General features: G+C 33.1%; 1 protein-coding gene across 1 annotated transcript; it reads left to right on the top strand.

Annotated features, from left to right (window-relative positions):
- Window positions 1–843: 843 nt before the first annotated feature.
- Window positions 844–8,829, top strand: LOC139485127 (uncharacterized). Its single transcript, XM_071269276.1, has 4 exons — window positions 844–953; window positions 3,558–3,716; window positions 4,932–5,069; window positions 8,687–8,829. The coding sequence occupies exons 1-4, from the start codon at window positions 908–910 to the stop codon at window positions 8,749–8,751; spliced, it is 408 nt and encodes a 135-aa protein (XP_071125377.1). The 5' UTR covers window positions 844–907; the 3' UTR covers window positions 8,752–8,829.
- Window positions 8,830–12,672: the final 3,843 nt, after the last annotated feature.

Genomic DNA, 12,672 nt, shown 5'->3' on the forward strand with positions numbered 1-12,672 from the left:
TTAGTTCAGGAACAAAATACAAACAGGAAAAAGAAAAATCTATCTGCTTAATGATTTTTGGTCTAAAATCGAAATTAAAGGAAATCTAGAATTTGCTTAAAATATGTTAAGTGACCTTTTTACCTGAGTTATTGAAGTCTTTATTTGAAAAGAAAATGGGTGTTATGTTCCAAAATAATTTACCCTGTGTCATAGGAAAAAAACAGAGTCTGGACATCTGACACTACTTCCTAAACCTGACCTAAGTACATTCTTACAGGCCCATTACTGAAAGAGTATACAGTCTAGCCGGCTGCTATCATATGTTCAAGTTGTGTGCATGACGGGGAAAAGGGCGGATTAGACATCACTAGCTATAGTCTGTAATATGTAAAAAAAAAGTCCGATATCTTATACAGTCAGTTTTGAGACATTTCATTTAGTTAATCAGTTAATTCAGACATCTTCTATTCTTTAACTGTATATATCATGTATATATGAGGTATAAACATTTATTCGAACTTCAAGATCATATATCTCATATGATACATGTATATTAAAGACATTTTATATAAAAATATTTATAAGAAATCTTATAAACTTTCGATGATGTCTTAATACATGAAGTTCAAAAACATATAATATATAAGAAATCATATACTCTTTAAGAATAATGTAGAAGATATTTTATAAACTATATGGCTTTAAGCCTTACCATATTTCTCCAGTAGTGACTATGCCACCGGTTCAACAAAATTATAATCACCATGAAAAGTTCTGGCAATCATGTGTAACCATTGACAAGCGACCTATAGCGAATATGCCAAAAAAGCGCCAATTAGATTATATATTAAATGTTCCGTGAGAAAGCTTAAAACCCTTCAATAGGTTTAGCACACAACATAACGACGAAACTGAGCGCTTCGACATGATGGAATATTTGGGATGGTTATTATTCTTGATGAGTTTGCTCTGTAAGTAGTTAAATATTTGAGAAAAGTGTTTAACTTCGTCTGTATAATTTGTGGCTAATAATCACCGATCAGACATTTTTAATCCTTGAATTATAAATTTTTGTTTTTATAAAATTAAGTGTATCTTGAAACTATAGAATATTAGCAATAATTTTTCATGTGACCAAACTTTACTTATATATATTCATGTTATTCAAGGTATATGGAATTGTAGATTGTTATATTATCGTTAGTGATATGGTATTATCATCAGTATCATTGTTATAATTTATATTGATGTTTTAATTTAACTGATATATTGATTAGTATGATGTTACCATTTTGTCAGATATTATTTTTGATTTACTTAAATGTCTATCACGGTTTTATGCATTTCATTTGAAGTTGGCAAATTAAACAATGGTCATAAAGCTACACAATTCGCTGGGGGGGGGGGGGGGGGGGGGGAATAAAGAGTTATATTTTTTTGGACAGAAGCGTTGAAGGGGCAAGATGATTAAAGAAATGAATATGCTGGCCTAGTGAGAATGAGCTAAAAAATAAATAATCTTGCCCAGGACAGAAAGAAAATGAAGATTCTGCAACACAAAATACCTCAATTTTGACAAAATAGTTATGGACAAAATCGAAAACTTAAAGGTCAACCTGAAGTTAGCAACCGAGTTCAATTGAAAAATAATTACCATAGTAATTTTCGGTTCGGTTCTCTGAGACTCTATAACCGATAGCCTCTTAAAGATTTCTTTTCGAAAAAAATGTATCATAATCGAAACAAAAGACTTCTAGTCGACAGTATATATATGCAGAGCTAATGACATTTATCAGAATTGTTTTTTGCGTTCAGTGCTTGGTGTTGTTGTCCTATGTTGGTCAATGACCGACTGAACATCGCACTGTGTGATCTATTTAAAAATCTTGATTTGATATAATAAATTTCAACACTAAATACTGATTCGCTAATGTTAAAGAGGCTTCAACAAAAAAGGACCCTATTTGATTATTTTGTAACTGACTAGAGCTGTAAACATCAACGTTTACCACCGAACTGGAAAATCTAAAAACAGTAATTCCAGGCAGTATTTACTATCTTAACTAAGACAATGTACGTCCATTTAGTACGTATCACGTCCAGTTGGAATTGCGTACGTTAAAGAATTTTAAAAAATATTGTCATCGTTTCCCTTTTTTGCTAATGCTTTTATATTAAAGATAACAAACAAAAAACTGCAATAAACAGTAGGCCACAACCTACCATGCATTCAGTGTCCAGAGACATTCTATATAAAAATATATATGTGAAGAGCTAATGATATTTATCATATTGTTTTTTTGCGTTCAGTGCTTGATATGGTTTTCCTATGTTGGCCAATGACCGACTGAACATCGCACTGTTTCAGTTTGAATTTGGATCACGTATAGTTTACGCTTACAGAATAACTTGGACAAAAGTTATCTTTTCAGAGTTTAGCAATGATTCTCTGTGAAAATAATTAGGAATAAGTGTGTAAAGTTCAAGATAAGTTTATGACGTTAACGTTACATGGTCAGTGACCGACTGAACAGTTTATCACTAAAAGATGATCTATTTACCATGCATAAGATATAAAACAAACTCGTTTCCATACTACTATGTTGGGTTTTCAAATTATATCGTCATAGCTGCAGATAAAAGCTTTATAAATTATCAAGTATATGAAAAATCTAAATAATACAGATCTACGTGTAAATGCAGCCATAGCAATGACCTGATTGTACTACTGGATGTTTTTTTCTCTCAAGAATTAGTTTGACAAACGCCCCAGAAATTTGATAGATATCTGAGAAATGTAAGAATGGGGAACATATAAATAAAGCGAAACACATACACATGTTTATTACAGGGGCATTGGCTTCGAGATGAAATATCTTTTTTATTTTGTTCAATCAATAAGGGAAGTGAAATGGTGAAAAAATAATTTACTTATAGCATCCAGTTTGGTTCTTTTGTTTTCAAAATTTGCTAAGAAATATCGCTGATGAATTATTCACTAGCAAGTGAATAATTCGACCTCGTAGAATCCGTATTAATGTAACCTTCAGTTTAACCCCTTAGCTGTGGATAGAGTACGGATGCCTTCTGTTATCAAAAGGAATAGTATGTTTACATTGAAAGTGAACCAAGGATGCACAACTTGGTTGACTGATTCCGCAGTGCATTCGACCAACCAAAAAATATCATCCTTATACCGGTAAAAACGACGATAAACAGTTAAATTTTTCAAATGCAATATGAAATCAAACAGACCTCGAAAAATCCTATTGCACGTGGTCGCTATCTATTTATACTTATATTTATTTTGGGTTATATGACCGTCGACAGGATAAATCTATTTTGTGTACATACTGAGGTCGTCATAATTTTTTTTTCTAATTCTAAATATCGGTTCATAACAAAAACGATCATCCATATACCCTAGAATTAATTACACCAGTGACCAAATTGCTCCAACCTCCTTTTCGCCTTGCTAGCAGAACATTTCTTTACGCGAAGATTGGATTTTAGAAAATACTTATCTGATTATCATTAGTTATTTCAGATTGTCACCCTTATCTTGTCCATTTTAGATACTACCACAAATAGCAACCCAGTTGATCGGAACTGCAACCAGTTGTACGAAGGATGGACTATTATGGAAAATGAATGCACTTTTAGAGAAGACATTGATAATTGTCAGAATCCTACCATGTTCAACAGTCTAGAGGATTGTCAGTTGGAGCTATATGGTATTTATCATTGCTCATGTGGCAGGGGAAAAGGGGGGGTCCATCGTTCGTGTATATTTTAATTCTTTCAAGTTATACCAGAACATACAAATATTATACTTTAATGATTACATATATAAGCAGTGTACTTGATATTTTCAAGACTGTGCACTCATAGACTTTTTTTTGTTTTTAAATAAACCAAAAAAATGACGTGGAAACGTTGAAAAAGAATTTAATTGCAAAAGTACAGTTTCCTTATCTTTTTTAAGTATTGTGTTAATATAGATTACGGTAAACAAAAAAGTCAAGCTCGTGTTCTATGTAGAACAATTTTAATCATTTAACATGACGGTAGGGTATTTTGCTTTTCCACCGTAAATTTAACATGACGGTAGGGTATTTTGCTTTTCCACTGTAAATTTAACATGACGGTAGGGTATTTTGCTTTTCCACTGTAAATTTAACATGACGGTAGGGTATTTTGCTTTTCCATTGTAAATTTAACATGACGATAGAGTATTTTGCTTTCCCACTGTAAATTTAACATGACGGTAGCCTAGGGTATTTTGCTTTTCAACTGTAAATTTAGCATGACGGTAGGGTATTTTGCTTTTTCACTGTAAATTTAACATGACGGTAGGGTATTTTGCTTTTCCACTGTAAATTTAACATGACGGTACGGTAAGGTATTTTGCTTTTCCACTGTATTTAACATGACGGTAGGGTATTTTGCTTACTGTAAATTTAACATGACGGTAGGGTATTTTGCTTTTCCACTGTAAAAGCAGTGACAGGTACTTTCTTAGAAGTTTAGAATGGCAAGAAAATCAAAAATCAATCAAATTATTTCAATATGCCGATACGAAAGCTGCATATCAGTTGAGCATGTGCTTTTATTAAGACAGAATTATTTTATGTCTAGTAATTTAACAGTTGAAAACATTTTTTGTGTGTCTTGTATCATTAGAATGATTTTCAAATTTAATTGCGAATTAAAAATCGTCAAATAAACATGTATATAGAAAAAACGTATTTCGAGTAACAATGACGTATGTTTTGGCACCCTCAAGCTTATATTTTAGCTTTAGTCATTCGTTTTATTCAAGATATTAGTCATTAGTTTGGTCGGATGACTATTTTTGATTGAGAATCAGCACAATAGCTGTAAAGTTTAACCGGATTCATAACTCGTCACTTATTTCATTTGATTCAAACATTTTTTTCTGCACACAGGGCTTGTGAATTACTGTTCTCTACCTGACGTATGTAGGAACAATGGTTTCTGTGTATCTACAAGAACTTGGTATGGATCACCTGCATATAAATGTTACTGTGATAGTACTGGGTACTATGGAAAGAAGTGTGAAACCCGTATGTATTTAGTCACTGAACTTTCAAATTGATCAAAATAAGATGTCTTCTGTATTTAATTCACTCATCTAAAACTAACAAAAAGTTGAATGATGACAATTATTGTTAATTTTTTCCCTCTAAATTCTGATAATTGCCAGTTAAAGTTATAATGGTCATGTGTGTTAATGCAAATAAACGGTTTAAATATTCGTAGATGATAATAGGAAGGTCTTAAAAATTATAAGACGAACTATTCAGCGTTTAAATGAATAACTGCAATAATCAAATATGGATCAAAGAAAGTTTGAGATATATGCTTATGATTATAGAAGCCTCACCATTAATGCCCCCTTCCCCCTCCAAAAAAAAAAGAAAGAAAAAAAAAACGAAACAGAAACGGAAACAAAAGGCATCTGGTGATCATTATAAGGTCTTCTTTTAATCTGGGACATAATATATAAAAATATACTAGTCCCAGTTTCAGTAGACCAGCGAACACAACCCACTGCACACTGCATCAACAATGGACTCATCCGTGACGCTCGAATCAAAAAGGTGAAAAAACTTAAAATAAGGTAAGAAGCTGAAGAGTATTGAGGACCCAAAATTCCTAAAAGTTTTGCAATTTTTTTTTACAGATTAGGTCATTTATTTGTAGGGTATAACGTAGTGTTTCGAAATATTAAACAGTTAATTTATAATTATGACCATATCAATGATAATTCATGTCAACAGAAGTGATGACTAATGGGCTGGTGTGGACTACTGGGCTGGTGATACCCTTGGGGAGAAAAACTTCACCAGCAGTGGCACCGACTCAGTGGTTATCTTGTAAATAAACTCATCATAGATACCAGGATTGAAAGCTCTGAAATAAGCACTTACGTAATTCTAGAATTTCCGGACAGTCACATTATCATGTAGTGATGTTGAAAAATAAGTTTCGTTGATACTCTTTTATCATGTACAGTGATGTTGAAAAACAAGTTTCGTTGATACTCTTTTATCATGTATAGTGATGTTGAACTAGAGGCTCTTAAGAGCCTTTGCCTCTCACCTTGGTCAATATGCATATTCAACAAAAGATACAGATGGATTAATGACAAAATTAAGTTTTGGTGATGGTGATGTGTTTGTAGATCTTACTTTACTGAACATTCTTGCTACTTACAATTATCTTCATCTTTAATGAACTTGGCCCATTAGTTACAGAGGAAAATATTTTGTTTAAAATTTACAAAAATTTACAAAATTTATGAAAATTGTTAAAAATTGACTGTCGAGGGCTGTAACTCCTTCAGGGGTCAACTGACCATTTTTGTCATGTTGATTTATTTGTAGATCTTACTTTGCTGAACATTATACTGTTTACAGTTTATCTCATTCTACAATAATGTTCAAGATAATAACCTAAAACGGCAAAATTTCTTTAAAAATTACCAATTCAGAGGCAGCAACAACCGGTTGTCTGATTCGTCTGAAAATTTCAGGTCAGATAGATCTTAACTTCAATGAACAATTTAACCTCTTGTAAGATTTGCTCTAAATGCTTCGGTTTCAGAGTTATAATCCAAAATCTACATTTTACCCGCTATGTTCTATTTTTAGCCATGGCGGCCATCTTGGTTGGTTGGCCGGGTCACGCCACACATTTTTAAACTAAATACCCCAATGATGATTGTGGCCAAGTATGGTTAAATTTGGCCCAGTAGTATCAGATGAGAAGATTTTTGTAAAAGGTTACAAAAATTTACGAAAAATTGGTAAAAAAAATGACTGTAAAGGACAATAACTTCTTAAGAGGTCTACTGACCATTTTGGTCATGTTGATTTATTTGATGATCTTACTTACTGATCATTATGCTGTTTACAGTTTATCTCTATCTATAATAATATTCAAGATATTAACTAAAAACTGCAAAATTTCCTTAAAATTGCCAATTCAGGAACAACCCAACAACCGATTGTCCAATTTGTCTGAAAATTTCAGGGCAGCTAGATCTTGACTTGACAAACAAATTAACCCCCATGTCAGATTTTATCTAAATGCTTTGGTTTTTGAGTTATAAGCCAAAAACTACATTTTACCCCTATGTTCTATTTTTATCTTGGTTGGTTGGCCGGGTCACGCAACACATTTTTTAAACTAGATACCGCAATGATGATTGTGGCTAAGTTTGATTAAATTTGACCCAGTAGTTTCAGAGAAGATTTTTGTAAAAGTAAATGACGACGGACGACGACGGACGCCAAGTGATGAGAATTATAGTATAACTAATCGCCGTATTTGAATATCAAAAATAAGACAACGCGTGACCGAACGACGCATGGATTAAACGAGTGCGCAGCACGAGTTTAATCCATAGCGGCGTTTGGTCACAAGTTGTCTTATTTTTGATATTCAAATACGGCGATTAGTTATTCTTTTTATTACATTGGCAAAGGTTGGTTTTTTTTATGAAATTAATGTAGAAAATGTAAGGAACTATATCTTTTTCCTACGCATTGACAATTTGTTTTGATCCGACGTTATCAACGTCTTGACAACGCCTATTGTTGTATGACGTCAGAGAGTGAAATAACCACGTTTATTTCACATGTGAAATTATCGGTTTTTATCTAACTGGGAAATCAATGTAATTCATTGCAACCAATGTAATAAAAGCTCACTTTGCCTTTTAGCCAGGTGAGCTTAAAATAAGTTTCGTTGATACTCCTTTATCATGTACAGTGATGTTGAAAAATAAGTTTCGTTGATGCTCTTTTATCATGTACAGTGATGTTGAAAAATAAGTTTCGTTAATACTCTTTTATCATGTATAGTGATGTTGAAAAAAAAGTTTCGTTGATACTCTTTTCTCATGTATCACTGTCCTAATTTTCCCATACTACAAAATTTTGCTTAGATCTTGAAAATAATTTGCCGAAAACAGACATACAACTTCAATCAAATGAACAAAGTTTAAGAAATATCTGAAACCAAACCATTTAAGATCAATTTGGATAAAAGTTGCTTCAATAATCGACATTATAGACAACAACAAAAAAGCATGCAAATGATAACTGAAAGCAATCACAAAGGCTTCGGAGCCTGTTTTCGGAGACAAAAGTGTATCTTAATATATATATATATATATATATAACAAAAATATGTCCATAGTACACAAATGCCCCACTCGCACTATCATTTTCATATTCAGTGGACCGTGATATTGGGGTCAATACTTTAATTTGGCATTAAAATTAGAAAGATCATATCATAGGGAGCATGTGTACTAAGTTTCGAAAGTTTCGAGTTGATTGTACTTCAACTTCATCAAAAACTACCTTGACCAAAAACTTTAACCAAACTTTAACCTGAGCTTTGCACTATCTTTTTCTTTGTTCAGTGGACCGTAAAATTTGGGTAAAAAAAAGTTTGAGAAATCAACATTCTACTCTCCTATAATATACAAGATGATCATGGGAGATAAAAGGGTGCACCGGGCTGCTATTTTGATTTTATTGGTCCAGGATTTTATCCCAGCACCACTTATCAATTATACATTTGGAAAATCAAGTTAACATAGTTACACATGATAATAAAAATGCATATCAACTGTTTCAGACATTAATCAACTGCTTTAATTTTTTAGGGTGTCCAAGTGCACGAACGTTTCCAAGACCAAGGAGCTTTCCTATATCATGTATCCAGATTTAAGGATATCAACAGAGATATAATCGGTTCTACAGCCATGATAGGATACTATATATAATAAATAAAGAAATGGATAATGAAGTTTTTATTAATATGTGTCTGCTCATATATTATCTACTGTCAAACTATTAGATGTTTTCTTCTAGTTGAAACTGTACAACTTTTTTGCTATGGCTTTATCAAGTTGACCTCATGATTTTCCAGTAATTTGTTAACCTATAGTGCGATCTCTAAAAATGTCAATCGAAAGTGTACTCTGTAGCAAAAAATCCAGAGCCAGTTTCACTCATCAGCTGGTTATGACCAATGTCAAGAATTTGGCCAATCCGATTTATTAAAGCTCTACAGCTCTAAAGTTTTCTATAAAAACATTCAGATCAAAAAGTTTTTAAATTCCAGGAATGAGTCAACTAATGATTTCTGTCACTTTACGGTTAAGTAGATTTTGCTGAGATTATCATTTTTGCTATTTACAATACAAAAACATCATGCACCAGACTGGCCGGTTTCACCTAGCCCTTGAACACAATTGAGTACTAAATTAGTGTAAAGATACTCACACTAAACTTGGAAGCATATAAATGATCTAAAATTAAAAAAAGAAAACATACAAGACTAACACAGGCCAGATACTCCTGACTTGGGACAAGAGCAAAAATGCGCCGAGATTAACATGTTTCATGAGATCTCAACACATGTAGAATAAACAAACATATGTAGCAGTTTAAGAAAAAGGCCCAAGTCTGAGGTCAGAATTGGTAACAGAAGAAACTAAGCAAAATGTCAATGAAACATAAATTAACAAAGGAAAACTAGCATTTACTAACATGCCAGTAATGTATCTCTAGTGGTTTTCACGATTATAGCTACAAACACTAAATTTGTGGTTAAAAATGGTCATACAAAGGTTATAACTTCTACAAGAAGTCTACTAACAATTTTGGTCATGTACTAGGATTTGTTGATTTTGTGTTTTGCTTCTTCTAGTTATTCTCTGCATCAAAATTCACGAAAAAAAAGTTGCTTATCTAGTTTAAAGGACTGTCTCACTCTGAACTCATAGAGAAAATCAAAATCAAGTAAGAGTGAACATAAGCCATGTGGTATGGTTTTCCGCAAGGTACAGATTTTGTAAAATTGCCAAAAAAGCCCGACTTTCATTTCCCAAATCTCACCGTCTATCAAAGAATATTAAATTTCATCTCTATTATATTTTGACAATTAGCAGAACAACCAATGCTCTTACGGTTTATAAAAAACGTAGCAGCGGAATACAACCGCACAGGTCAAACTCGGAACAGTTGGGGCAAGTATCAGAGGTACCTTTGGTAGTCAGAAATTGTTTTGCCATACAAGCTGCCTTGTAGTCCGAGATTACCCAAGCGTCCAACAGCTGTTTTGCCAGACAAGCTCTAGTCCAAGATTACTCTAAGGCTACAGAGGTGGATTAAAGGGAGGCCTGGCACCCCTTTTGTGGGAAAAAAATGGTTGATTATATAGGGAACCACTGAAACAGCACCCCTTTCACGCAGTCAGTGGGCCTCCACTTGTAAAAATTTCTGGATCTGCCCCTTAATATGGACAAAGTAGTCAAGATTGATACAGCTCAAAATTTGGATAGTGGACACATTATAGATTTCTGACTCCTTTAAATGTGATCAGATAATTTGTTTTTTTTCAATTGGGACATTTAATCAACTTAGTGGTCCAATATCCAAAATCTTGTTCCATGGTTAGATTTAGCATATAAAAAACATGAATGCAAACAAAGATTAATCTTGGACCCTTTGGACCGTAAGGAAGTTTGCTACTCAGTTTCAAAATAACAAGCTTTTCATAACACTAGTATATATTGACAGGGGATTGATAAAGGAAGCAAAAGAGCAAAATTTAATATAGGTCAATGTGCTTGTTTTCGAGATATTAGCCACTGAAATTTGAAAATAGGACTCAATATTATGAATTTGAATGCACCATTAGATTCAGCATTTGATTATAATTGAACCACCAGAATTCAGTTTCTGATTGAATTAAACAAATTCTAATTTTGGATCCTTTTGTCCTCAATGTAGACCTTTTTAAAAATGTCCAAATATCATACTAAATAATTATTCAATGTAAAAACCTCAGACAATTCAAGACTATGAACTAATCCTCATTGAATTTGGTTAAAAGATTTTAGATTGAAGATGCAATATCTTTCTTGATGTTTCTATTTAGTTTATAAATTTTATATAGATCAGAAATAATGTTTTAGAACCAGCTTAGTCATTTTTTAGAAAAGTCTAGTTTTTGGCCTTTATTTCTCAACGATTAAATCCATAACCCACAAAATCAATCCCCACCTTCTGTCTGTGAAATGGAACCTAGTGGTACAATTTCATTGAGATCCATAGACTAAAACTTTAGTAATTGTCCAAAACCAGAAAAACCTTGTTCCTCCCCCTTATTCCTGAAAGATTCGATGCATAACCCACAGGTCAAACCCAACCTTTCCTTTATGATTATATGGAACATTGTGTTTCAATTTCAGAGATCCATAGACATACTTTAGTATTTCTCCATTAACCAGAAAAGACTTCTTCCCCCCCCCCCCAATCCCTCAACAGTTTGGGCCATAACTCCTGAAGTCATTCCCAACCTTCCTTTTGTGGTATGGAAGCATGTGGTACAATTTCATAGTTATACACAATTTATTGTCAGGAAACTGTAGAAAAATGCCTTTTTTTGGCCTCTAATTCCTAAACAGTGGGTACCATAAGCCCCAGAATCAATCCAAAAATTTCTTTTGTGCTATTGAACCTTGTGGTTAAATCATAGTGATCCATTCTTTTATACATGTACTAAAGTTATGGTCTGGAAACCAAATGTCTTCAGCCAAAAGATGACATGACAGTAATGTACAAACAGAAAATTTAACTGGTCATTATTTACATCAATAATTCATGTTTTTCCCCTCCATTAACTTTTTAGAGAGGTCAAGTAACAGGGGAAAAAATCCTCTTTTTTTGCGTTGAAAATATATATGTGAGACAAGTGTTTATCGAGGTTACTGTGGCATAATATATCTAATTTCCTTAAAGACAAATTCAAGAAAAAAGCACACTAAATGTAAGCATGCATTGCTTATTATATTGCTGAGATGACAAAAAGAAGCTCCATCCTGCTGCTTTAAATGAACCTGGCTACAATGTGGCTATTCAAAGTTTAACAGAAAGCATTTTGAGATGACCTTCTTGCTAGAAAAATTTTGCTCCTTTCTTCCAGAATAAATCTTTGCAAATGTAAAACTGATAAACTGCAAGTACAAAAAAGAAAATAATTTATCAAGGACAAGGACAGACTCCAAGTGATGACATTAACTCATCTGGCTCAAATTATTTTTATGCCCCACCTACGATAGTAGAGGGGCATTATGTTTTCTGGTCTGTGCGTCCGTTCGTCCGTCTGTTCGTCCGTTCGTTCGTCCGTCTGTCCCGCTTCAGGTTAAAGTTTTTGGTCAAGGTAGTTTTTGATGAAGTTGAAGTCCAATCAACTTGAAACTTAGTACACATGTTCCTTATGATATGATCTTTCTAATTTAAATGCCAAATTAGAGTTTTGACCCCAATTTTACGGTTCACTGATAGAAAATGATAGTGCAAATTTCAGGTTAAAGTTTTTGGCTTCAGGTTAAAGTTTTTGGTCAAGGTAGTTTTTGATGAAGTTGAAGTCCAATCAACTTGAAACTTAGTATACATGTGCCCTATGATATGATCTTTCTAATTTAAATGCCAAATTAGAGTTTTGACCCCAATTTTACGGTTCACTGAACATAGAAAATGATAGTGCAAATTTCAGGTTAAAGTTTTTGGCTTCAGGTTAAAGTTTTTGGTCAAGGTAGTTTTTGATGAAGTTGAAGTCCAATCAACTTGAAACTTAGTA

The sequence above is a fragment of the Mytilus edulis genome, chromosome 8 (assembly GCF_963676685.1).
Source record: "Mytilus edulis chromosome 8, xbMytEdul2.2, whole genome shotgun sequence".
Taxonomy (NCBI): domain Eukaryota; kingdom Metazoa; phylum Mollusca; class Bivalvia; order Mytilida; family Mytilidae; genus Mytilus; species Mytilus edulis.